This window comes from Sminthopsis crassicaudata, chromosome 1 (assembly GCF_048593235.1).
Source record: "Sminthopsis crassicaudata isolate SCR6 chromosome 1, ASM4859323v1, whole genome shotgun sequence".
In the NCBI taxonomy this organism is placed as follows: domain Eukaryota; kingdom Metazoa; phylum Chordata; class Mammalia; order Dasyuromorphia; family Dasyuridae; genus Sminthopsis; species Sminthopsis crassicaudata.
In genome coordinates this window covers 73,965,480-73,993,060 of record NC_133617.1, presented here as the reverse complement: position 1 = coordinate 73,993,060, position 27,581 = coordinate 73,965,480, and the positions used below count along the sequence as shown (strand labels likewise).

General features: G+C 37.3%; 2 protein-coding genes across 4 annotated transcripts in view; one reads left to right on the top strand and one right to left on the bottom strand.

Annotated features, from left to right (window-relative positions):
• Positions 1-27,581, top strand: part of LOC141546737 (uncharacterized) — a 76,972-nt gene that overhangs the window by 26,340 nt on the left and 23,051 nt on the right. The window contains exon 8 of the mRNA XM_074274783.1: positions 25,432-25,616. Within this exon, the coding sequence (XP_074130884.1) occupies positions 25,432-25,616 (185 nt within the window). The remainder of the gene's footprint in view (positions 1-25,431; positions 25,617-27,581) is intronic.
• On the bottom strand, positions 1,284-25,441 carry LOC141539179 (uncharacterized). Of its 3 annotated transcripts, none has more exons than XM_074261527.1 (3): positions 25,226-25,441; positions 12,265-12,385; positions 1,284-11,449 (listed from the first exon to the last, which is right to left on the bottom strand). In XM_074261527.1, the coding sequence occupies exon 3, from the start codon at positions 11,220-11,222 to the stop codon at positions 9,819-9,821; it is 1,404 nt and encodes a 467-aa protein (XP_074117628.1). In that variant the 5' UTR covers positions 11,223-11,449; positions 12,265-12,385; positions 25,226-25,441; the 3' UTR covers positions 1,284-9,818. The 3 variants fall into 3 exon arrangements, with proteins under 3 accessions (XP_074117628.1, XP_074117648.1, XP_074117639.1); XM_074261547.1 differs by lacking the exon at positions 25,226-25,441 and adding an exon at positions 24,817-24,835; XM_074261538.1 differs by lacking the exon at positions 25,226-25,441 and adding an exon at positions 24,813-24,831.

The window sequence follows — 27,581 nt, the reverse complement described above, 5'->3', positions numbered from 1 at the left end:
TTCCACACAATCATAAACATTTTACAAACTTGAAGAGTTACTCTACCCAAAGTAGAATGGGATAAAAGGATTTTAAAGCTATTTTTTTAAAGTTTTAAAGTGGCTTTTTAAGTTGTTAAAACTGAACTAAAATACCTGTGTGGGATGTGGGCTATCCTACATATAACTAGAGTTTGTATGTTTTTGTTTTTGTTTTTCCCATCACTCAGAATACAATAATTCATTGTGACATCTGGATCATTCCCCAGAGTTCTCACATTTTTCATTATAATCCCTATCACTCAGTGAAAACATGTGTTACTGTGTTATCAATTTCATTCTGTGAGCTTTCCATCTAGAAACCTACAAATCCTATTTTTAACTATGAAAAACTTAATACGTTGAATGCCCATCAGAACCAGAGTCGCCTTCATCAATTATAAACTTTAAAACTGGCTAGATACTTGATGAAATGTCAGTAGTTTGCAATTCCCTTATCAGTTTCTCTTTATTGATTGGAATAAACTCTTTGTAATTTTCTCTACTTGAAATTACTAGCAAGGCATGAAAGCTGCAGATGCCCAAAAAGTTCAATTCTCCTCTACTACTTTTGTAAACTTTGTAATCTACATCAAGAATTCATAATTTAATCTCTCTCATATGGGGGTCCTTCATTTACAATTCTTCTCTGATGTATACATTTTTTTAAACAAGCTATTTATCTTCTTTCATTATGGTCATAAATTGCTTCCCAAGATGTCTATTGCTCTTATTTCCTTATATAAAGATCTCATACTCCACACATTGGTGTATTACTGGAGCCTTCTACTACTTTTCATCCCATGTCAAAGCTACTGCTCTTTCGTACCTGGTATATGGGAAGTTTTCTCTCAATTTGCTCATGAAAGCCCTTCAGAGGAAACCAATTCTCCTTGCTTCTTCCAATCCTTCAGTAGCTAAAAATCTTAGCTACATTCTTCTTGTTTTTGAATCATTAGTAGTGGTGAAATTATTTTATGTACCACCCCTAAATCCTTCCATTTTCCCCCAAGAATTTTTTCCACTTTCCTCCTATTGGCATTCATTCTCACATTTATCACCAGAAGTGTAGAAATGCTCTCAGAAATATCTCAGAAGGCTGTGTAACATTCTGGATATGTACCCAAGGAAGACAGTATCCTTTGTGTCAGAATACAAGCCAGTTTTCTCCTTAGAGGATCTAAGCATGAAGGAGCTATTCTGACTGTAATAGATGACCTTAATATGTAGCATTTTGGGGTCTTCCATATTTAAATAAGAAAACATTGAACTCTATTGCACTTTATTTTCCTTAACATTAAAATAAAGTAATACAGGATTAATCCACCCCCAATATCATTATATGCAGTGTTCTAAGCAAATGCATGCAAGTAGCCATAGGCATTTCTATTCAGGTTTCAGCTATATACCATCTTCTTTACACTCTCCACATAATCTTGATATACCTTGGACCATGGACATGAGCCATTTAGTGATGCTTTCACCAGAATTTATTGACCAGGGTTTCTTGAAGGCAGCAATAGATCTTCCATAGTCTTAAATGGTAATTACAGCTGTTGAAATCCATGTTGCTGAAATCTCCTTATCAACAAAAGATAATGGGTTTTTTGTTTAGGCCTTGGGCTTTTTTTTTTTTTCCCAATCCATTCCATGTAGTAGTTCCATACTTCCTTTGTAAATACTAGAGGACAACAATCTAAGTAATTGTATGTTCAATTCAAATATCCTCCATGTAAGTCAGCAACAGATTGAGAAGCAAATGGCTTAATGGACAGAGTGCTGGATTTGGAGTCAGTAAACTTGGCTTTGAGGCCCACTTCTGGCCATAACTGTGTGGCTTTGCCATGGAGAATTTACTTAACTGCTCTTAAGTCTGTTTTTCATCTGTAAAATGGCAATAATACTTGTAATGCCTACCTCACAAGGTTGTTGTGAGGATCAAATGAGATAAAGTATAAAGTGCTTTACAAACCTTAAAGCACTATAAAATATAGACAATTGTTGTTGTTGTTGTTTCTTTGGGCAAGATAGTATATTTAAAATACCAACTACTACTGAACTTGGGACAAAGCTCCAAAGTTGTAATTTTCATCTTATTGTTTTAAGCTACAGGTTTATATATATCCCTGGACACATGAACAGAAGTGAAGAGGCAACCACAGTGGAAGTTTCCATAATTAGAATTCTGACAGCTAGGGTCATTGCCACTTCAAAGTTGGTTACAATTGATCAAAGTCAAGGAGTTTTTGACTCCTTTATACTCTCATTCACAAGTAACTATAAGTCACTGCTGAGTGCATACAGTATAGACTTCCAGTCTATTAATATTACACATCTGCTTGAACACTAATAGAACAGTTCTAAAGGTGTTTTCCACATACCAAGGCTTGCAATCTGCTGATTTCAGGATATGAACATGTATCAGAGTATCCTGAGGTCTGGAATCACAATAACTCATCCCATCTCTCCCTTTACTAGTGTTTGTTTCAGAAGCAACATGTTGACAAGGTAAACAGGAACCTAGCAGGCTCTGTTTCAGTGTTTTACATGAGCTCATCTTACTACTTGTTTCACGTGACATACATGCTAGAGATCTACATAGTCATAGTTTGGACACTCCAGCTATCCTGGAAGATACAACATCCTCAGGTGTATCATAAGTACTGAAGGTTCATTCATATTTGGTTGAATTTATATTATCCTGTAGAAGACTCGAACAGTGTCTAAGCCACGAGTCCAGGTCAAAGCTTACAACTTTCTTGCTGCTGTGAGAAGCAGGCTCTGGGCTCAGCACATTCTCCATGAGACCCTTCCAACAATGTGCAAAACCAATGAGGAAATGAAGCAGAGACGTGCTGACTTGATTCCCAAAGGACAAGGTCCAGGTATAATTTCATGCTCTATGTAAAGCTGAAATAGCTATGGAATAAACCGAGTTGGTTTCCATCTCCCTCCAGTCAGCTCATTCTCCAGCCCATCTTCCTCCAGGGATAAACTTCTCAGTTCCACCTGCAAGATTATCCTGATTTTGCTAGCTAGCATCACCACAATGATTAGGCACATCCTTTTGGGTCACAAGTGTTTACAACAGTCAGCTTTGGACAATATTAGTCATTCCTTCAGTTTTAGTTTTGTTTTGTTTTTGGCCAGTATGTTTACATCGTACAAATGCCCAGCAGGTTCCACAATTTTGTTTTCTTGCAAAGACAAATTACAATGGCATAACAGCAACAGAAACACAAATGTGGAATGAAACCAAGCCCTATGAGCTCAAAGAGTTTAAGCAAACTCGAATTTAATCTTGGAAACTGTAGTTTCTTATTAAACATTCATGTTAATGGTAAGGTAGACTATTTTAGAACAATTCAATACCTAATTGGATTTCCAGGTTATCCAGATTATACTCTACCTACTGTCGTCAACATTTTCCTCTCCCACCCATGCCTGATTGTAAATATCAAACTCCTAAATCAATATCGAGATTCTCAAGCATAGAAGTGGAAATGTTGCTCCCTCCCCAATGATTTGGCTACAATACTATCTCCTAGGTCTCAGCTTCCTTGTCCCAGCAAGCTGAGTATACTTTTCAATGGATCAAAGCTTCAGTTTTTTACAAAAACCAACTTGCATGCAGGGTTCTTTTATGAAGCTCAATTTTTCCTATCCAAGTGTTATTTAGAAAAAGGGGGGGGGGGCTTGAAATTGCTATTATGAGGATTGGCTAAAGGAGCTGGGGGGGGGGATTTGCTTAGAAAAGAAAAAAAAAGGGTGGGAGATAGGAGGAACACTAGGGTCAGCATGGGGAAAAAAAAAGATAAGATAGATATGGTAAGGATTTGTCAGAAGAGATGTGAACTGTGACCAGTTAATACAAGCTACAAAGAGACCAAAATACATGGTAAGTGACAGAGGAGGAGACTGTCCTGCAGCCAATTCCTGCTACTGTCGCGAAATTAGAATATTTTAAGCATTCCCAGATACAATCATTAGTACTCTCTTTACTCTATGGCCCTAATGAAGCCATTTAGATATACAAAAGTATTTCACTGCATAAATGAAGCCAAAGTCACTTTCAACAACTATTTCGTTTTATACTTGCCTAGGTCTGCACCTAGATTCTTACTAGCCTTTTGTGAAGAAGACTTGTGCCTGTGGTATCATGATTTTCCTTTCCCAGGAAAATCTCTTCCAATACAAAGCTCATACTCATACATACTCACTCATCTCAAAAATTAACTTTAGTGGTCTGGACTTACTTATACAATGAGAATTTTAGGAGGAACAGCATGACTGTCACCCTATTAGTTTCAGATTTTATGTTGGAACAAAAAGGAGCATTATTAAATCATTGAATAATTGACAAAATGTATCCTTAGCCCTAACATAGCAAAGATATTGTACAGAGCTACAAAAGCACTTAGCTTCAGTAGACAAGGCCCCTGCTGTCTCTCTATGGACATGTACATGGTTAGCAGGTATAGCATCTAGTAGGCCTGAAAGGTGTTGACCCTATGATAATGGAAATTTTTATTTCCTTAGGTAAGGGGATAGGTAACCAGGAAGTTATGTCAATACAATCAGAAGTTGTCAAGGGAAGCACAGTATAAAACTCTTATCACACTGCATCAATCAAGTCCATTAGGGAAAATTAACTTAATTGGGGAACAAGTGCAGAGAGAGGCTAGAAAAGAACCTAGTTCTTTGCAGCCAAATTTGCACTTACATCTTAGAAGATTCAAAAGGTACTTTGTACTCCATTAGCATCCAATCCAAAAATTAGGTGCATCACAGACTACTTATATGCTCAACCAGTAGATGCAGCAAACACAATTTTATTTTACTTTCACCAATATCTACAACACTTGAGAAAATCATTGAGTCAGTAAGTTGTGTAAGACAGGTCTCCTAATCATTCCTACTACTAAACAGTGGTACAGCCCTATCTAGATGTCCTAGAATTGATTTTTTTCTACAATCTACATACACATAGACTTAGCTGATTACCATGTGAATTGCTATGATCCACACACCCAGGGCAAGTTTCCAGTGTGATTCTACATCTGAATACCTGACTTTCCTAGAGAGACTTGTCGGTAAGTGCAGCTTATCCAGACAGACAGAGTACATGGGAATCATCTGAGATTTCTGGTAGTCATAAGTTGGAAAATGTTAACCACTAAGATCAGATACCTGTGCCAAATACTCCCTCAGAAAACCAGCAGCATTACTACAACCATTCTTAGTAGCCTTCATATCATTAAAACCTTGAACCTTGGATTCTGTCACTAATTTACTTTCCTCTGATATCAGTAGCCATCAATACAGTTGAAAATAATCTACTTCATGGCAGCTGTGGTTCATTTCTTCTGCTGAATTCCCTTTCCTGTTGTTTAGGGAGATATCTAGTGTCATAATCACTTTCTCATTCAACTTTTGGTTACTGTTTGCAAATTTTTTGCATGTTTTTTCCATGACATTTGGTCTCCTCCAGAAGATATACTTCTCTGTGACATATTATTCCTTTGTCAGTCAAAAGCGGAATGCATAAACTTTTTCAAAAAAGCACATCCAAATATTTCATCAACATTATGAAAACTTAAAGTGGATTAGATAATCCACAGCAAAATTACACACAATTATCCATTCAATTTGTCTCTCTGCAACACATGGAAAGTATGATTTTCACCCCTACTTGTCATGTCATTAACTACTGCTATATCAATAGTTATAACTACCAAGGAAAAGTTAGAAGCTAGACAGCTTATAGTCTTAGCTAGGTCCACAAAGAATCCTATAAATGATTCACATAAGAATGAGAGGTCAAGGTAATCATTACTCAGTGAGAAATTCTTTTGTAGATCTAATAGGGAACCCAATAAAGTAGATAGAATAGAGCTGAAGTCAGGAAGAATCCTCATATCCTTACCAGGTATGTGACATCTGATCCTGTTTCCTCATCTGTAAAATGGGAATAATCATAGTACATTGCTCACAAGGAAATGTGTCAGGCAACCTCTACTATATGTTAGATGGTTGTACTAAACACCAGAGATATATAGGAAAAGACTGTTCCTTGTCCTTGAGGAGTTCATAAATTAAAAGAGGAAACATGTTGACAACTATGTACAAAAAAGCTATCTACAGGATAAATAGGAAATAATCAAAAGACACTACAATCAAGAGGAATTGATAAAGGCTTTCTGAAGAAGGGAAAATTTTAGCTGAGGCTAAAGGAAGCCAAAGAAGCCAGGAAACAGAGATGAAGAGTATTCCACATACTGAGGACAGGCAATGAAAAGTCAATAAAGAATCCTTTTTCAAGGACCAGCAGGATCAGTTTTCTGGATCAAAGAATACACTGGGGGTAGGGAAGGAGAGAGAGAGGTAGTGTAAAGTATAATTAAATTGGAAAGGAAAGAGGAAAAAGATTTTAAAAGGCTCTGAATAGCAGAGAATTTTATATTTGATCCTGAAGGTAGGAAACTTTTGGTAGGGGGTGGATAACATGATTGGAAAACAATTGGGACACCTGAGTGAAGGTTGGACTAGAGTTGGGAAAAGACCAACCAGCAAGCTGTTACAACAGTCCAGGTATGAGGAAATGAGTCACACCAGGATGGTGGCAACATCAGAGAAGGGAACATATGCAAAAGATGTTGGGAAAGTAAAATCAATAGGCATTGGCAACAGATCAGATATGGGGTGGAAATGATGAAAAAAAAGTAAGGATTTGAAAATGACAAGTTACAAGCTTGGATGACTGGGAAATTTTTGATATTTTCAACAATGAGGATTGGGAAGAGGGAAGGAATTATCAGTTCAGTTTTGGATATATTGAGTTTAAGATTTCTATAAACCATCCAGTTCAAGATATCTGGTAGGCACTCAGAAATGCAAGATTAGGAATCAGCAGAAACCCAATGGGAGGCAAAAATAGACATCTTTAGCCTGTTTTCCCCCAACTCTTCTCCAAGGGAGATTTTCATTCTCTCCCAGGAGAAGCAGCAAGTTTGGGTAGGAGGCCACTTGACTCTCCACAAAAATAGAAGGGGTAGCAGAGCATAAGTTCTTCTGTCTGCTCCCTTAAAAACTGTTTATCTAGGGGATCAGGTGTGAAATCAGATTGTTTTGTCATTTTGGAAGGAAAGGAAAACACTAAGCTCTATATTTAAAGCCTGATCACTTTCCTGCTAAATACAAGTTTTACAATGAACATCCATAGTGAATAGCCAAAAAAAAAAAAAAAAAACCCTAATTTATCCTAATTGTAAAAAAAAAAAAAAAAAAAAAAAAAAAATTTTTAAAGAAATCAGGAAAAGTATGCAGAGGAGAATACATACTAGACAATATTTAGTAAAGTCAGCTGAACCAAAAGAGTGTCCTAGATTTCCCCTAAGGTGAAAACTCAAAGTCTCTAGTGTAGCCAGCTGTGAATAGAGATATGATGAAGACTGCCAGCTTATCTTATGCTCTTCCAGAGTCTTTTCCTTTAGCAACCTGAAATGGTCTCTGCCATCTTCCATTTTGAAACTGAAAACCAGAAGCACCTAAAGTGACTCAACACTTGGAGTCCCAAAGAAGACTTGGAAGTTTGGAGGGCTCTGAAGGGGACAGGCCCCCAAAGGGAACTGTGAAAGGTAGATTTTCTTACCTCTTACCAACTCCTCTTCTATCTCATATAAGGCAGGGCCTTCACCTCCACCAATAAGGACAAACCCATACCAATGGGCTTTGAAATAAAAATTAAACATGAAATAGTTTTTCCTTCCCTTCATGCCACAGAATTCCTTCAAGACAAACTTCAGCACCAACTGCCACAGAAACCCTATTCTGATCTTCTCCAGTTGTGTATACCCTCCCCTCAAAATTATCTTAAACTACTTGGCATGTTTTAATTTTCTATACACATGTTGTTCCCTCCTGTAAGATGAAGAATGTTTTTTTATTTATTCTCAGTACTGAACCCGGCATATAGCACTTGTTAAATGTTTCTTGATTGAGTGAACACAGGACAAGAACCAGATCCTGGGGCATCCTCCATCCTTTTAGTTGCTATTTCTTTTTTCAATTCCACCTTCAAAAGAACTCATAGAAATCCCTTATTTCTACTAACCCCTTCTTTAGGCCTTCATCACTATTTACGTGAACCACTGCAAAAATCTTCTAATTAGTCTTTCTGTCCTTCTCTCTCCAATTCATTCTCTACACAGCTGCAAAGTAATTTCCCCTACAGTATCAATCTAATCCTTTTTATCCCCCTTCTCCATTAATACACTCCAATGGCTCCAAAATTGTCTCTAGAATTAAATAGTCACCTAAAACTTTTCATAGCCCAGCTCCAATACACCTTTCTAGACCTATTGTGCTTTACTCACTTTCTTGCATGCTATGGTCCAGCCAAATTGGCTTTGCTATTCCTTATACATGATGCCATATTTCCCATCTCAATGCTGTAATACTGGGCTGACCTTATGTCTGGAATTTACTCCCTCCTTACTTCCTCCTCTTAGAATCACTTGTTTCCTTCAAAAGTCAGCTCTAGCTCTATTATGTAAATAATAGCCACCCCCCTCCAACTCCTAGGACCTTCCTCAAATCCCCTTGTATTTATTTTGTTTATATTTATTTATGTACTTCCCAATAGAAAGTTCCTTTACAGGCACAGACTGATTTTTTATGCCCTCTGTGCCTCTTCAGAGTATCTAGCACATAGTAGGTGCTTAATAAATGCTTGTTAATTGATGTTATTAAAGATTTTCTTCCAGATCCATACCAATTCACCAATAATAATAGCTAGTATTTCTATAGCACTTCGATGTTTGCAAAGCACTTTACAAATATTACATCTTCACAATTCTGGGAGGTAGGTATAATTATTATTTTCATTTTACAAACAGGCTGTCATTGAGGCATAAGTAGCTTGCCTAAGATCTCCCAGTCAGAAAATGCCTGAAGCTGGATTTGAACTCGGGTCTTCTTGACTCCAGATCCAGTATTTAAATGTACTATACCTAACTGCCTCTAGACATCATAATATGAGAATGAAATGAGAAAAAATCTTTTCTGCATATAAGTACAGGGATTAAAAAAAAAAAAAGAGGAAGAAGTCTAAAAATTACAACAGAGATAGAATGAAGAAATATATTCAATTACATCTTAGGGTTTGGGAGCTTAAAATGTTTACTCTAAAATATCAAAGTCTATTGTTTGATTAAGGCTTCATAACTTGAATGATTTTTAAAATGCATAATAGAATGAAAATTTATGATATCTGTGGAAATTGGAATAGAACCACACTGAAAGTCAAGACATTTGTTCTATAGTTCATGTGAAGGGTACCACCTACTGGCAGGCAATATATGCAATATTCTAGGAGGCAAAAAACAGCCACTAAGTGTAAATTGCTAAATAAAATTCACTACTTGGAAGATTTATCATAGGTTGTCTTTCCAGAATAACTATTTGATGCTTAATAAAACTGGATAAAGTACTTTATATTATAAAGCCTTGAGTATACTTCATTTACATAGTGACTCAAGTGTTAATTTTAAGATGCTGAATAAGAGATTCCATTTACTGAATGGCTTTCTAGAAACAACTTCGGAGTCTCAGTGAATTTCCTGGTGTAGGAACTCCATAAATGAAGGCTTTCTTAACTTCTATACAAAAGAAGGTATTCCCATGTTTCCTGCAAATGACGATGTCCCCATATCATCTGCATTCACATGTGTTTCCTCCAGTATGAAATCTGATGTTTAAACTGTGTCCCCAATCATAGTGGGAACAAATTCCAAAGCCACCTATTCCCCCCTGTACTTTGCCTCCCAAGGTAAACCATTCCATTTTGTGGACTCCTTGTTTTTTGCCGCATGAATTCGCTGATGTCTAATGAGGACTGAATTCTGGCTGAAGGATTTCCCACATTCATTACATTCATATGGTTTTTCTCCTGTGTGACTTCTCTGGTGGCGAATGAGGCCTGAACTCTGGATGAAAGTTTTCCCGCATTCATTACATTTGTAGGGTCTTTCACCTGTATGTATTCTTTGATGTTTATTAAGGCTTGAACCCTGACTGAAAGCTTTCCCACATTCATTACATCTATATGGTTTTTCTCCAGTGTGAACTCTCTGGTGTCTGATGAGGGATGAATTCAGAATGAAAGCTTTTCCGCATTCACCACATTCATAGGGTTTCTCTCCAGTGTGAATTTTTTGATGTTGAATAAGATTTGAGGCATCACTAAAGGTTTTTCCACATGTATTACATGCATAGGGTTTCTCTCCAGTATGAACTCTCTGATGCTGAATAAAGTTTGACGGATCATTGAACGTTTTCCCACATTCATTACATTTATAGGGTTTTTCTCCTGTATGAATTCTCTGGTGTTTAATAAGCCTTGAACTCTCACTGAAGGCTTTCTCACATTCATTGCACTCATAGGGTTTCTCTCCAGTGTGAATTTTTTGATGTTGAATAAGATTTGAGGCATCACTAAAAGCTTTCCCACATGCATTACATGCATAGGGTTTCTCTCCAGTATGAACTCTCTGGTGTTGAATAAAGTTTGAGGGATCATTAAAGGTTTTCCCACATTCTTTACATTCATAAGGTTTTTCTCCTGTGTGAATTCTCTGGTGTTTAATGAGTCTTGAACTCTCACTGAAGGCTTTCTCACATTCGTTACACTCATAAGGTTTCTCTCCTGTGTGAATTCTCTGATGTCTAATGAGGTTGTAGCTTTGACTGAAGGTTTTCCCACATTCAGTACATTCATAAAGGTTTTCTCCAGTATGAATTTGTTTATGTCTATTAAGCAAAGACTTTCTGGCATAGTGTTTACCACATTCACAGCATTCATAGGGTTTCTCTGTAGAGTGAATTCTCTGATGATCAGTGGTTGTAGACTTCTGACAGGTATCCTCTACAGTATGAATTCCCTGTAGTTCACTGAGAGTGGAGCTTTGCCTGAATGCTTTCTGATATCCACCAGATTTACAGGAGTTCTCTACCATAAGGTCTTTCTGGCATTTAACTGGGTCTGGATTTGGTTTGAATATCTGATTTATTTTATCATACTCCTGCAATGTCACTCCTGAAGAAACTCTGAGATATCCAACAGGGTCTGAGTCCAGACCAAGGCTTCTCACAAATTCATTATGTTCCTGACCTGTCACCCTTGTGTAGGGTATGTGGTGGATCATTGTCACTGATCTGAAAACTCTCTTCTAATAAAGTAATTTTCCCATTCTCTTCCCTGCAGAAGACCAATAGTTTTCCTTTGATATGCTTTCATGTTCACTGGCTTCTCAAATTTTGGTCTTTGGGAAGTATCTCTTGTAGATCTTTCTAATATTGAGCAGTAGAACCCCATCTCATCAGAAATTTCCTGTTTTGGAGACAATTCCTTATTCTTAGTCCTGGTTTCAGTCTGAAACAATGAATACAAAATGCAGTTGTATTAACTTGCTATGATAAAACTAGTTGTCACAGTTGGTTACTATCAAAGTGCTAAAAGCATCTATGGACAAGATCAAGCTAACAGGATGTTAACTGAAAAAGGGATTCAGGAATGGGTCATCACACCATTCCATTTGGAATCAAGGAACTGATTTCCTTGATATGTTTTTGGCCTCGTAGTCCTGTCCTATGGTTAGCAAATCTTTGCAGCTTATTTACCAGATTTAGGATTAGTTATCAGGAAAAACTTCCTAATGATCATACCTATCCAAAAAATGAAAATTGATGTATCAGGAGGTCACTGATTCCCTTTGCTAGAGCTAAGCCTAGCTGACAATTTGTTTAGGATTCCTATATAGGTATGGGTTAAACTAAATGGCCTCTAGGGTTCCTTCCAACTATATGATTGTGTGATTCATATTATTAGACTAAAATCACACATAGGCCTGATTTGTGGAGATACTTAGAACATCACTCTATCAAATAAGATACAAAAAATATTTTTTCTTGTTATCCTATCAATCTTACTGATATATCTTTATTTAAGTCCATGATAAAAATATGAAAGAGCCCAGGACTAAAGACTAATCTCTAAATCACTCCAGCAGAAACCTGCTTCAAAGCTAATCATTAACCTGGTCATTCAAACAGCTTTGAATACCCTAACAGTACTCTTTTCTAGTCTAGCTTTCTTTACAAAGTCCACAAAGACAGAATAAAAAATTTTATCAAATGCACTGCTGAAATCCAAGTACATAATTTGTCTAGGGGTTTTCCATTGCTCACCTGAGTGAGTCTTTCCTCAGGATCTCCTTTTCCTTAAGTTCCTGAATTGCCTTAAATCCATGATTCTTCCCCTCACTCCAGCCAAGAAATCACACCAGGTGTTTTTTATTGGAAATCCTACCTGTGGAAAAGAAAATAAAGATTTCTGGTTTGTACCAAGTTCATAAAGCTGTCCTAAACCTAGATCCAACCCTTAGATCTATAAAGAGTATGGCAGTGAAAAGAAGAATAACGTCCAGAGAAATGAGACTAGAAAAATCCACAAGAAAACTACAGCACCTGCTCACAGGTGTTCTCAGACCTGCTTCCTAGAGGACTGGTAGAACAAGAAAGAATTGGCAACGTGAGAATCAAGGGAATATAATGCAAACTTATTTTTCCTTCTAAGATTAACATGAAAAATGACCACCTCTAGAGACAAAGAAAAGATTTAAATTCAGAAAGATTTAAGGAAGCTTGTCCATTTCCAGTTCTGTACAGACTATGCCTGAAACCTAGGAAAAAGGAATAGAAATGCCTCACCTAAGCACTATACACCTCTCAGGTTGGCTAAGATGTCAGGAAAAGATAATGATGAATGTTAGAGGTGATGTGGGAAAACTGGGAAACTATTACATTGTTGGTGGAATTGTGAATAGATCCAACCATTCTGGAGAGCAATTTGGAACTATGCCCAAAGAGTTATCAAACTATGCAAACCCTTTGATCCAGCAGTTTTTCTACTGAGCTTATATACCAAAGAGATCTTAAAGGAGGGAAAGGAATCCACATGTGCAAAAATGTTTGTGGCAGCCCTTTTTATAGTGACAAGAAACTGGAAACTGAGTGGATGCCTATCACTTGGAGAAAGGCTGAATAAGTTACGGCATATGAATGTTATAGAATATTGTTTTATAAAAAGCAATAAGCAGGATGATTTCAGAAAGGCATGGAGAGAGTTAATGAACTGATGCTAAGTGAAATGAGCAGGAGCAGGAAATCATTATATACTTCAACAACAATACAATATGGATGTGGCTCTCTTCAACAATGAGATGAGTCAGACCAGTTCCAATGGTCTTGTGAAGAGAGCCATCTACACCCAGAGAGAGGACTGTGAGAACTAAATGTGGTTCACAACCTAGCACTTTTACTCTTTTTGTTGCTGTTTGCTTACATTTCATTTTCTTTATCATTTTTTTTCTGGTTTGATTTGATTTTTCTTGTACAGTAAGATAATTGTATAAATATGTATGCATATATTAGATTTAATAGGGGGCAGCTAGGTGGCGCAATGGATAGAGCACCAGCCCTGAAATCAGGAGGACCTGAGTTCAAATCTGGTCCCAGACACTTAACACTTCCTAGCTGTATGACCCTGGGCAAGTCACTTAACCCCAGCCTCAAAAAAAAAAAAAAAAAAAAAAAAAGATTTAACATATATTTCTACCATGTTTAACATATATTGGACTACTTGCCACCTAGGGGAGGGGGTGGGGAGAAGGGGGAGAAAATTGGAACACAAGGTTTTGCAAAAGTTAATGTTGAAAAATTACCCATGCATGTGTTTTAAAAATAAAAAGCTTTAATAAAGAAAAAAGAAAAAGAAATGCTTCATCTATAAAACTGAGCTAATATTACAACCAAACTCACAAGACTACTGCAAGGAACTTTTCTATTTATTATTATCTCACGGTGATTACTGATTGCCTCAACCTAGATGGGATTAAGAATTGTTGATACTTGAACTGACTGCAAACCCATCTCAGTTTTTCAGATACCTTTTTGATTCACTAGATCAGATGAACACCAAGATATTCAGATCTGAGTTTCTCAAGAGAGGGCTTACCCAGCCAGATCATGTTCCTATATTTCTCCAGTATTACATTCCTGCAGAGTCCTCTCTAAGCAGGGTCAAGAAGAACCCATTCTTCCTGTGTAAGATTTATAGCCACATCTGGGGGTTCACCAAGATCTAGAGGGGAAAAATTTCAACTATAGTCACAGTGACATTCCAACTCATGGAGGCTTGGTTGGAAAAGGGAAGAACTTCCACTCTTTGGTAGGGGAGAAATAAAAAAGTACTTTGGGTTTTGAAGTATGTGTGAGACTATAAAAGATAAGAGAGAACATTCTATTACTGACATGAGTGTTTATATATTTCTCGAATATAAAGGGTCTATAGATATTAATATAAGCTCCTTTCTCAAGAGGAAATCAAGAGATAAAATAGACTTTAGAAGGGGATAGGAATTTAAAATCCTCACCCCCAAAGAGGAACAAGGAATAGAATTAATACTTTCAATCGTTATATCCTTTCACAATTTTCCCAGGTCTTCTATATACTGAATAAACATGGATTTAGTTTTTTTTTCAGGTTTTTCATACACATGTATTAGTGTATGAAAAACCTGAAAAAAAACTAAATCCATGTTTATTCAGTATAGATGAGGAGAGACTGAGGGAAGATGAAATAAGAGGAGGAAAATGATATTATGAGAATATGAATTATTCATTTGTTTGAAAGAACTGGGAATATTTAGCCTAGAGAAAAGATGCTTTAAAGGGGATCTTGATGGTAGTCTTTCAATAAAATGTAATATCTATCTATGGATGAAAATATCTATAGGTTGTTGTGAGGCTGATACTCACTACATAACTTGCCAGTAGTTATTAATAAGTTTTTGAAGGGTTGTCCTATATAAAGATTAAATATATTTTCTTCAGGAGAACCAAATGAGATAATGTACATAAAGTGTTTTATAAACCTTAAAGCACCACATAAGTGGGGTATAGGATAATAAACAAAGTGAAACAGAGATCTGAAAGCTAAGCCAGAGATGGTCAAGCATTGGCACCACAAAAATAAATAAATAAATAAATAAATGAATAAATGAATGAATGAATGAATGAATGAATGAATGAATAAATGAATAAATAAATAAATAAGAGGAAGAAGATAAGAGTCATCAGCTGATCTATTATTTATTAAGCATCTGCTGTGTGTCAGGCAATAGAAAATACAAAAACAAAGAATAGGAGCAGCTAAATAGTACAGGTGACAGAGAACCAGCCCTAGAATCAGAAGAATCTGAGTTCATATCCACCCTCAGACACTTAACTTACTAATTGCATTACCCTGGGCAAGTCACTTAACCCCAATTGCCTCTCAAGAAAAAAAAATAAAGAAAACAAAGAATGAAATCATTCCTACTCACAAGGACCTTACATTATAAAGGAGATAACAAATAGATTCATGCTTGTACACTTATATAGTATAAATACAAATATATACAAAGTAGTTAAATAAGGAGAAGGAAGGGCATTGTCAGGAGAATAAGCAAGAATTCAAGTAGAAACTCTATTTAAAGGAAAAGATGATCCCTAAGAGGCAGAGATAATGAGGTACTTCATTTGAATCATGGGAAAAGACCAGAACCAAGACACTGGAATAGAAAATGGAATGTTTGTGCATAAGGAAAATTACTTTGGTAGCAGTGTGTAGGATGGAATGGAGTGGTGACAGATTAGAGGCAAAGAGACCAACTGAAGTAATCTAAGTGAGAAGTAATAAAAAACTGGATTAAGAAAATGTGTAAGGAAAGAATGGGTCAGATGTGAGAGACATTGTGAAGGCAGAAAAGAGTAAGATTTTGTCAAACTGACTGCATATGTAAAGATAAGAAAGAGTAAGGAGTTTGAGGATAATAATCTGAAAACACTAGAAGGATGGTAGTGCCCTTTGACTGAAAACAGAGAAGTTTTCAAAAGGGAAGATTTTTTGGGGAAAGATATTGAGTTCAGTTTTAGACATTCTTAAGTCTAAGATTTCTCTAGGATATTCAGTTTGAAATGTCCAATAAGAAATTGATAAGGTGATTCTGGAGTTCAAAGGAGAGAATGGAATCAAATATATGAAAAATTATTCAAAGAGTCAGATTGAAAAGATGTTTAAAGATAGAAAAAAACAAGATTTGGTCACTGATTGGATACAAGGAAGAGGGAGAGTGAATCTAAGAAAAAGCCAAGATTATAAACTTGGGAGAAGTTGCTAATTTTTGATATTAACTCTGGGGGAAAAAAATACAAATGGTGATTAAAAGTGATAATGACCAACTATACATTCATAAGAACATATTATATAATCAGGCTGATTTCAGAAAGCCTAGGAAGACTTACATGAACTGATGCTAAGTGAAGTAGAAAATAAGAGAAAAAACCGTACACAGTAAACAGTAAACATCATCCGGTGATCACCTTTGACAGATTTAGCTCTTCTCAGCAATACAATGATTCAAGACAATTCCAATAGTCTTGGGATGGAAAAATGCCATCTACATCCAGAGAAAAGAAACTATGGAAAACTGGATGTAGATCAAAACATTATGATTTTTTACCTTTTTTTGTTTTTTTTTTTCTTTCTTGTGGCTTTTTTCCTTTTGTTCTGATTTTTCTTTCACAACAAACTAATAAGGAAATATGTTTAAAATGATTGTACATATGTAATCTATATCAGATTGTTTTGCTGTAGAAGAGGAAGGAGAGAAGGGAGATGGGGGAAAAAATTTTACAACTCAAAATCTTACAAAAAAAAGAAGGCTGAAAAACTATCTTTACACATAATTGGGAAAAAATAAAAAATATTAAGTGAAGTTCTAATATCATAATTAAACTGATGCTCCTCCTTCCAAAGTTATCAATGATCTCTCAATTAACAATATTCTTTTCTCAGTCTTCATCCTGCAAAAAACTAAAAAAAAGGCATGTACTTGGTGACTGGAGAATGGAATATTACTGAGCTATAAGAAATGACAAAGATGAGGAATTCAAAGAAACATGGGAGGATTTGCAATGAAGTGATGCAGAATTAGCAGAACCAAAAGAAAGAAGTGGAAATTGCCAGTAGACTTGGAAATCAGAAAACATCTCGTTTCAAATACAGCCTCTGACACTTACTAATTGTGTGATTCTGGTTAAGTCATTTAACCCCTAACTGCTTCAATTACTCATCTGGAAAATGTGGATACACTGGAGAAGGAAATGGCAAACCATTTCAATATCTTTGCCAAGAAAAATCCCAGGGACTTGGGAGTCACAAAGAGTCAGGCAAACTGAACAACAATATTATATTAGTTTCATTTATTTTGTATTTGGGAATAGATTTTTTTACATTTATTTCATTAGCAAACACTTTTTGTTTTCAAACTCTTGACTGTTATTTAGTTTTTCCTAACTCTTTATTCAGACTTTCTAGTTTTACCAAATTGCCCACACTGAACCCTGCTACAAAAGAAAAATCCTAACTAAATATAGATTAGTTATTTTTTAATGCACTTGGCTGACAAAACTAACAATCGAGCCCATTAGTAAACATGATCAATTTTCGACCAATCTCTAATATTCACTTAACTGAAATATATATCACCACCAACTAAAGTAAAATGGATAGGTTTGCTGTCCATCAAGACACTTTGCTTCACAGAACCCTACATTGGAGAATCTCAGGTTTCCAATTAAAAAAGAGTTTGTGAAATGCTAGTGTAGGCAATAATTTTTTATTTCATTTCCCCAAATGACTCCAAAGTTTTCCTTTTCTCTTCCCCATTCCCCACTCCCAAGCCTCCATTTTTCAAACATATAAAACTCCTCTCTCCATTCTCTATCTCCTCCTTATTCTAATAATTATCCCTTCTCTCATGCATTCTACTCCACAGGATCATTGTCTTATATCCCTTTCTATCTGCCTTGTAATATGGTCATGTCTCTGGAATCCTAGGAAAAATTCTTTCCTTCAACCTTTCCATTCCATAGTTAGATGGAATTTTCTATCCTTCATTTCTAAATCATTTTAAAAAGGAAGCATCTAATAAAAACATTTTCTTTGTACCCAATGCCTCTTCAATCCCTGCAATCTGGCTTTGAGTACCATTTCTTCATTGAAAACCACTCTCTCAGAGGTCAACAATATATCACAAAAATCCAATTATCTTTTTTTTTTTTCACTCATCTTTCTTTGAACTCTGCTGTTTATGATACAATTGGTCATTTCCACCTACTGGAAATTTTCTTTCCTTCATGGGCTAGACACCATATTAATCTCCTCCTACTTTTCTAATGACTCATGCTATCTGTACTCTTCCCAGCCTTTTAAAATGGACATCGAAAAAGACTCTATTTTTAGTTTGAGTTCAAAACTCAACGTAGGCCATTACTATGTGATCCCAGACAAATCATTTTACCACTTTTAGACTCAGTTTTCTCAATTGTAAAAATGGGGGCTAATAATAAATTGCTTTAGATTTTATTGCGAAGCTCAAAAAAGATAAATATAAATTTTCTTTGCAAATCTTAAACTATTATGTAAATGTCAGGTATTATTTTATTATTATTCTTCATTCTTTCTCCCTGACAATTTCATTCATTCCCATGACAGTATGATATATAGTGGGAAAATTGGCTAGACTGAGTATCAGGAAGGAGAAAATCTCATTTTTGCATTTCTGATTCTGATAGTTAATCCCTGTGTTTATCCCATATAAGTCCCTGAAATTCTAGACTTATTTCCATGGATTTATGACCTCCTCAAAGTAAGTAATTGTTTCAAGAGGTACAGATTTACAAATCCCATCCATGCCTTTTTCATCTGTGTAAAATCTCATGCATATCCTTCTATAAAATCCTCCACTATAATATTTTACTTAACATGCAAAGAAAACATTTCACGTCCTTGGATCTCCCAGACCCTGTATAGGTAAACAATGGGAATTTGCAAGCACTCCATTGCTTTTCACCCTTTGGCCAATTCACTCTTTTTCCAGTCATATCTATAGATATGCCTAATGCCACTCCTTTTGCCTGATTCTGTGTTGGTACAGATTGCTCCTTGCTCATCCCTACCGTTAACCTTTCCAATGATGTTTGGGTAGTGATCCACTTTAATTATTCAAAAACTATAAAATTCTGTGACTTGCAATTTTTACTAGAAGTACACTGAACTTATAGAAATGTTTCATGAAGAACCTTAATCAAAGGCAAAGACTATCTTTTGCCTTTCAGGCACTTAACAAAATACATAGTAGACATTTAATAAATGGCTTAATGAATGACTGAATAAATCTTGAGATCATGTAAAAGTACTATACAATTTCCAAAAGGGAATCTGGGCTGCTCTCCTCCTCCAATTAAATTCTATTGGCCATATCTATTCACCATGTATGTATTGAAGGACCATTCTATACATTATTCATCTAATTGTGTATCACAATCTGTACAATAGGCCTTCTTTACTCAATTTTTTTTTTCAAATGTGGATAATTAAGCCAATATCTTTTGATTGTGAATCTAATTTAGGTGGCTCTGTATAATAGTCTGGGTATTGATATGTTCTATAAGAAATATAGATGGTAGGGCAGCTAACTGGATGTAGTGGATAGACCACCAGCCCTAAAGTTAAATCTGACCAAAAAAATATATAAATGGATCTCACTATCTATTGAGAATCTTTCTTTCAATTGGATGCTGAGCTAGATATTTTTTTTTATTCAAATTTTTTTTTTCAATTAACAAGCTATTGGGAGAACAACAACAACAACAAAACCTTGTAATAAATATTGGGGCTGGACATCTATCACCACGGCAAACCCCTTTAACAAGGAAATATTCCCCCAGTTTAAGTCTCACTTAATATTATCAGAGGATCATCAAAGTTATTTATATTCCAGCAAGTTTTTTTTCATTTATAAAATGGGGATAATACTTATAGTTAATCACCACACCACATTATGACTGGTATTATATGAGCTAATGTATGTAAAGCATTTTACAAACCCTAAATCATTTTTTTATTCAATTTTTATCTCTGTGCAGACCACTCCCAAATCCAGACAGTTATCAAAATAATATTCCTAAGACACAGATTTGGCTGTGACTTCCCTGCTCCGTGAACACCAGTTCATTATTAGCTCTAGAATCAAATATGAACTCTTCTGCTTGGCATTTAAAATCTTTTACAGTCTGGCCTTTACTCCCTTACTGAATAATTACTTCCTTTTACACATGCTAAGGTCCAATAAAACTGGCCTTTTTGCTGTTCCTCATTCATAACTCTCCATCTCCCATCTTCATGCCTCCATGCTTGGAATATTCTCCCTTCTCACCTTTGCTCTTAGAATCCTTAGCTTTCTTCAGGGCTAAACTCAAACCCTGCTCCTTAATTGAGGTATTTTCTGGCACTTCCAGCTATCAGGACCTACCCTTATAATTTAATAAGTTAAATTATACTTATTTTGTACAGGTGCAAGAATAGGAAAGCAGGGTGGTTTTAGTGGTTAGATAACTGGACATGGGTGTCAGGAAAATCTAGGTTCAAAATCCCCTCAAACACTTACTAGCTATGTGACCATGGACAAGACACTTAAGCTCTCTCAGTTTTCCTACAGGTCAAATGAAGATAATAACAGCACCTACTTTATAGGTCTGTTGTTAAGATTAAATGAGATAAAAGATATAAAGCAATCTGCAATCTTAAAGTGCTATTTACAACGCTTTTTGTGTCAGCAAAGAATTGAAAACAAAGTAGAGGCCCACTAATTGAGGAATGTGAAAACAAATTATAATATGTGAACTGAATGAAATTATTACTGTGCTGTCAAAAAATAAAAAGTAGCATGAATACAAAAAATCAGAGACTGCCATGAATTGGTCCAAAATAAAAGCAGAGGGGGCAGCTAGATGGTGCAATGGATAGAGCACCAGCCCTGAATTCAGGAGGACCCAGTTCAAATCTAGTCTTAGACACTTAACACTTCCTAGCTGTGTGACCCTGGGCAAGTCACTTAACCCTAGCCTCAGGAAAAAAATAAATAAATAAAAGCAGAGCCACAAAAACAATAGACATGACTGCAACAATGTAAATGAAAATGAAATACAAAATAATAGTAAATGAATGTTGCAAAATTACAAAGAACAAGTCTGGCCAGAGGAAGAGATAAGTGAAGACACCTCTTTACCTCTTCCTGCTCCTTTGCAGAGATAGAGTCCACAGGTGAGAAAACAATATATTGCCAGATATTTTTTCAATGTATTGATTTGAGTTTGCTGATTTGTGTCTTCCTGTTTTTCTTTGTTAAAAAAAAAAAAATTGTTATATAAAATAGCTTCTGGGGAAATTAGGATAGGAAATTTAGGTGAAATAATAACAAAATTACCCCCAAAAATTTACTTTTTGAAACAAAATTAATATTGTAAAGTTGCAAAGACAAATCTGACCTCAAAGAAGAGATATACGAATATACCTCCTTCCCCACTCATTTAGAGAAGTTGGGGGTCCATAAGTGAGAAACAATCCATATAAAGTCAGATTTTTTTCCTCCTTGATCAATTTGGATAATTTTTTTTTTCTGTTCCTTTTCTTTTAAAAATTCTGTTATTAGGGATTGTTCTGAGAGGAAAGAAAAATTCAGGGGAAAATAGTAGGCCATATAAAAACAAAAGATTTCAAAATCTATTAAAAAATAAAAGTATCATGTAATTGTTAACTATTATGATAATGATGACTACATACATACTGTCTTTCTTCTCTCCAATAGAATGGAATCTCCATGAAGGCAAGAGTTATTTTATTTGTATCTTTGTATCCCAAGAACTTAATATAATGTCAGGAATATATAGTAGGTACTTAATAAAAACTAGTTTATTGACCAGTGAAGCCATATTGCCAATCCTGGTTTCACTTAACTCCTGTTAAATATAGAATTTTTAGTTTACAGGGCCTTTAGAGATCATCTAGTTTGATGATCTAGTTTCCATGCCTGAACCACAAAAAATTCCCTTTATCAGACATCCAACAAATAGAGTATGAACACTTCCAAAGAACGCACCATTTCCCAGCAGCCCTTTCCAATTTTGGATAGTTTAAAACATAGAGTTTTTCCTTTTACATAAAACTAAATAAATCTGCTTCTCCCTAATTTTTTCCCATGGATCCTTTGTTTCACCCTTTGGTGCCAAGCAGAAAGTCTAATTCCTTTTCTATTTAATGAACCTTCAAATACTTAAAGCTAGTTTTCAAATGTCCATTGAAGTCTCCTATTATTCTGCCTAAACATGGTCATATCCTTCAATCAATCCTTGTAGCATTATATAGTAGCTAGCACTTATTTTTATTTTTTTTAATTAAAGCTTTTTATTTTCAAAACATATGAATGAATAAATTTTCAACATTGACCTTTGCAAATTCTTTTTTTAATTAATTTTATAATTATAAATTTTTTGACAGTACATATGCATGAGTGATTTTTTTGTAATTTTATATTCTTTTATTATTATATTTATATATAATATATTATATATAAATAATATATTATATATATTATTATTCATTTTTCCAAATTTTCCCCTCCCTCCCTCTACTCCCTCCCGTTAGATGACAGGCAATCCCATACATGTTACATGTATTACAGTATAACCTAGATACAATATATGTGTGTAAATCCCATTTTCTTGTGGCACGTTAAGAATTGGATTCAGAAGGTGTAAGTAACCTGGATAGAAAGACAGTAGTAGCACTTATTTTTAGTGTTTAATTGATTAGTCACATCTGGCTCTTCTCTACCCCATTTGGGATTTTCTTGGTTTGCCATTTCCTTCTCTAATTCATTTTACGATGAGGAAACTGAGACAAAACAGTTAACATGATCTCGCAGCTACTAAACATCTGAGATCCTATCTGAACTCAGGTTCTCCTGATTCCAGGCTCCATGATGGATTTGCTGTGACAATAACCTGTCCAGCATTTCTATAGCACTATATATACTTACCTACATATTTACAGAACACTCTAGCATTTCTTTAGCACTCCATATATATGTATACACACACACACACACACACACACACACACACACACACACACACACTTATCTATATATTTTATACAGAAGTACACTAAGGTCTGCAAAATGCTTTACAAATATTCTCTCATTGATCCTGGAGGAGAATCCCACAAACCCTGAGAGGTAATTGCTATTATTATTATCTCCATTTTAGAGAAGATGAAGCTGAGGTAGGCCAAGGATAAGTGGCTTGCCCAGGGCCACAAAGGTAGGAAGTATCAGAGGTGGGATTTGAAGGCAGATCTTTTCTGACTCTTAAGTCTAGTGCTCTCTTCACTGGGTCACCTGGCCTTTATTTTGTTGTTATACTTAGTTTATGCTCCTACTCCCCTGAACTACTTTACCATCTACAGGAGCTGAGCTCTTTCCTTTCTATAGTCATATTGTCCTCTCGGCCTGAAATAGCTTCCACTCTTTCCCAACCCTGTTGAACTCTTCCTCTCTTACCAACTCCTTAAAGTCCAACTTAATTTAACAAGCATTAAGAGCAAACAATATGCAAGGCACTGGGATTACAAAGACAAAAAATAAGTCTCTGCCCTCATGGAACTTACTTTCTGGGGAGGTGTGGAGAAAAATAAATATAAGACAGAAGGCAATGTGAAAAAGAAAAGAACATTAACAGCTGGGCTGGCTTATTACAATGACAAGCCACCACTAGGCACTTAATAAATGATGGACTGATAAATGGATAAACAAGGAAGAAAAGGTCCCTGAAATAAGTCTTGAAGGAAAATAAGGATCCAGAGTGCCAGGGTGGGAAGGGAGAGCATTCCAGCATTCCGCATGGAGATTCTGACTGCCCATTCAGGGAATGGCCAGCGAATTTTGAGTAATCAAGTACATAATGGGGGGATGATATGAAATGGGGCTGAATACCTGAGCTGGAACTAGATGGTGGAGTGTCTTTAGACCCAGGCTGAGGAGATGGGATTTTATAGATATTGGGAAGCCACTGAAGGCTTTTGAAAGCAGGAAGGTTTAGATCATTTAGGGCTTTGGCCCACTACTGGCATTCTGGCAGCATCTACCGCAGAACTAATGAGGGGAGAGCCTCGAGACAGGCGGCGGCTGTCTGGCCTTCCTTCTGGAACAGAACCACCGCATGGGGAGGTGCTGCCATGATATGTGAGTGGGATGTCAGTGAGGGAGGCTGGGCAAGATCACTGCCTCACTGTCCCCTCCAGAGCCATCGGGGCCAAAGGTCACCAACAGATCAGGACCACTGGACCCGGCCCTGGACGCAGTGAGAGAGAGCTTCAGGTCTCAGTTTGACTGAGGCCGCACCCATTCAGTAACTAAAGCTAGGTAGCAATAGAGGCAAAGAATTCCCTCTTTATCCTAGTCAAAAAAAAAAAAACAACAACCTTAATAACTAAATACATCTGGGAAAGGAAGACCCAAGGGTTTCTGGTCAAAGAAGAAATGATTGCTCAATTAGGACCCAAACCCAATGAGAATCAGAGTGGTCTTTGTTTAAGGCTCGGTCCTTAATTAAGAAATCTAGCCAGTAAACCCAAATTAAAAAAAAAAGAAAAAGCTTTTAAGAACATCTGTAACAAAGATCCACACAGTCACTCAGAAAGCATTTATTAAGCACCTACTATATGCCAGGTAAGGTGTTAGGAGCTGGGAACGCAAACGGAGCTCACATTTTATGGGGGAGACAACACGTACATACACAGGTATACCCCGGCGGCCGAAGGGAAGGAATCGGAAAGGCCCCTTACAGAATGGCGGTGCTCCAGTCAAGTCCAGAGGAGGATCGGAATTCTAAGGGGGGCAGGGAAATGCAGGGCTGAGAATGAGGCACAGCGGACAGGGGGAGAGCAGCCTCCACGAAGCTTTCCCAGATGCTCCAGAGCTAAAGCCTCGCTCATCCCCACTCCCTACCCCTCCACTACCACCCCCGCCACACCGTGCCCGGTGTTCAGGTCTCACAATACTCGGCCCAAAGGAGCATCTCCCCGGCCTAAGACTTTCTCCTCCCCCTCCCCCCACCCCAATCAGTCCGGAGCTCCCTGCGAGCAGGGCCCGGAGACCCCGTGGGCAGAGGCGCTCCTTGACCTGCCCCGCCCGCCCAGACTCACCCACTGCCTGCGGGCCTACACGCGCGGAACCTCCGTAACCCAAGACTGGCTTGGAAGCAACTATGCCGTCCTCCTAGTAGGGCCTCGCTTTGTCCTGGCTCGAAGACGAGCAGGGGAAGGCGCTCGGCCTTACCCCACCCCCTGCTCCGGGAGAAAGAGCTCCAAGCGCGGGGAGCCACCGAGACCGTGACTCCTCCAAAGGATAGAGCGGCCCGAGGCCAGTAGAGGGCCCGGATTGGGCGGCTCCCGAGGGCGGGGTAGCGGGGCAGTACTTCCGGCCGGGGAGGGCGACCTCCGCAGGGGTATCGGATGCGCTGGGGTTCGGCAGTACCGTCTCCTGCCGCCGAGCCGCCTCCAAGTCTACGCCTCCTGCGCCGCCCCGGAACCAAGGGTGAGTCCAGCCAGTGCCCCGAGGCCTTGGGGGTGAGAGGGCCTCTGGCTGCGGAGCGGAGGGCGCGCCAGAGCGGGGTGGGGAGAACGTCCGGGGATGGAACCCTGAGGGGGACGCGCCTGCCGCCCGCTCCCCCCGGCTGTGGCCTAACCCCACGGGCCGTGGCGACACGAATGTCCCCGCCCGCCGGCCCCCTTCATCCTGTGGATTCCTCTTCCACCTCTCCAGTTCTTCCTCGCGCTATTCAGCCGCCCCTTCCCATCCTGTAACCAAAAATGCGAGACTTTGCATGCATCCTTCAGTTACGGGTCCTTCTGGGGACGAGGTCCCGGCCTGGCAGGGTTCGTTTGGCTCTCGCGTGTGAGTTTCACCTTCCAGGCTCTGTAATTCATCAGCAAACGCGGGGAGCCCATCTTCGTCTATTTCTTTCTCCTAATTAAACTGTGCAAGGTCAAGCACAGATCCTGGGGCACTCCACTAGAGACCTGCCAACTTGGTATCAAACGCTCCTAACTATTCTTGGGTTCCATCCTATTGTACCCTCATCTCTTCTCTTCGTTTTGTCTACTGGGATAGTTTGAAAGACTCTTATTGATGCTTTCCTTGAAATCTCTTTAAGGCTAAGTCTGTTGGCATCTTTTGATCTGCCATTCAAATAGCCCTGTCAGAAAAAAACTTGTGGGTTCTTAGTAGTCACCGTTTTCTCTTCTAGCAGTTCACGATATAGCCCTTTAATAATGTAATCTTGTTCTTTTCCTCAAAAATTTCTTCTTGTTCAATAGATTTTCTCTGTAGTTGGGGTTATTTTTTTTACTTCTAACTTTTTCCCATTTAGTTATAGCTAGTATTTACATAGCAGAGACTTTATTTGTAATCACAATTACATTTTTATGTAATTTTATGGTTGAGGAAACCGAAGCAGTGAATTAAGTGACTTCGGCTAGTAAGTCATTGTTATATTACTTCATAAGGCAATCTAGTATAAATTCTGCTTGTGTTATCTTCATCCTTTTTACATTTGGGGAAACTGAGGCCGGTGGAGGTTAAGTGACTTTCAAATAGAAACACATTTATATAGCATTTTATGTGATGCTTTCTATATAACACTTTAAGATTTGCAAAGTACTTTGCATATTATCCCCTTTCTTTTACAGTTAAGAAAACTGAGAAAAATAGAGGTTAAGTGACACACAGATGTGGATCTAAGGCAATATTTGAACTCAGGACTCCTGATTCTTAATTTAGTACTTTCTCCACTACCCACCTATGATCTGATGTGAGCTGGAAACTAAATTCACTTTTTCTACTCTGTTATCCAATTTTCCCACTAGGATTTATTGAGTTTTCCACTAAAGCTCTATTTTGACACCCTGTCATTTCATGGATATGACCAAGGGTTCTAGTGAGGTCACAGCTTTGGCAGGTTCAAGCATGAAAGACTTTAGCTACCTCCCTTGTGGCAGACATGCCTGGGTAGGTTCAGAATGAGTCATCACATGGTTAGGTCTGCATAGAAACATGTTATAGTGCAGTGGTTTTAAACTCACATAGAAACAAATGCCTACCCACAGCGTATTGTGTTAGAAAACCACAAATAACATTACTATGTTTTATTGTAATTTTATTTATTCTGGTAAACATTTCCCAATTATATTTTTATCCTATTGCACTGTAATTTGACTCTTCTGACAGTGGTTAGACTCAATCAAGTTCTCAATTCAGGTCCAACCGAAGACACTAAAGACACTTATAGGTTGTATGATCCTTAGCAAGTCACTTAGCCTTTCTGGATCTGTTTCTTTAATTGTATGAGGGAGAGGGTTTGACACAGCAACCCCAAAGTCCTCTTCCACCTCTCAATGTATGATCCTAAATATATACAAAATAAAAACAAGATAATTGGTGGGAGAGAGATGTACTAGAAAGGAAGAATTAGAAAAGACAAGATATAGAAGGTGCCCCTCG

Excerpts from the sequence above, each read along its gene's own strand:
- LOC141539179 (XM_074261527.1), bottom strand. The coding sequence starts at position 11,222 with ATGATCCACCACATACCCTACACAAGGGTGACAGGTCAGGAACATAAT.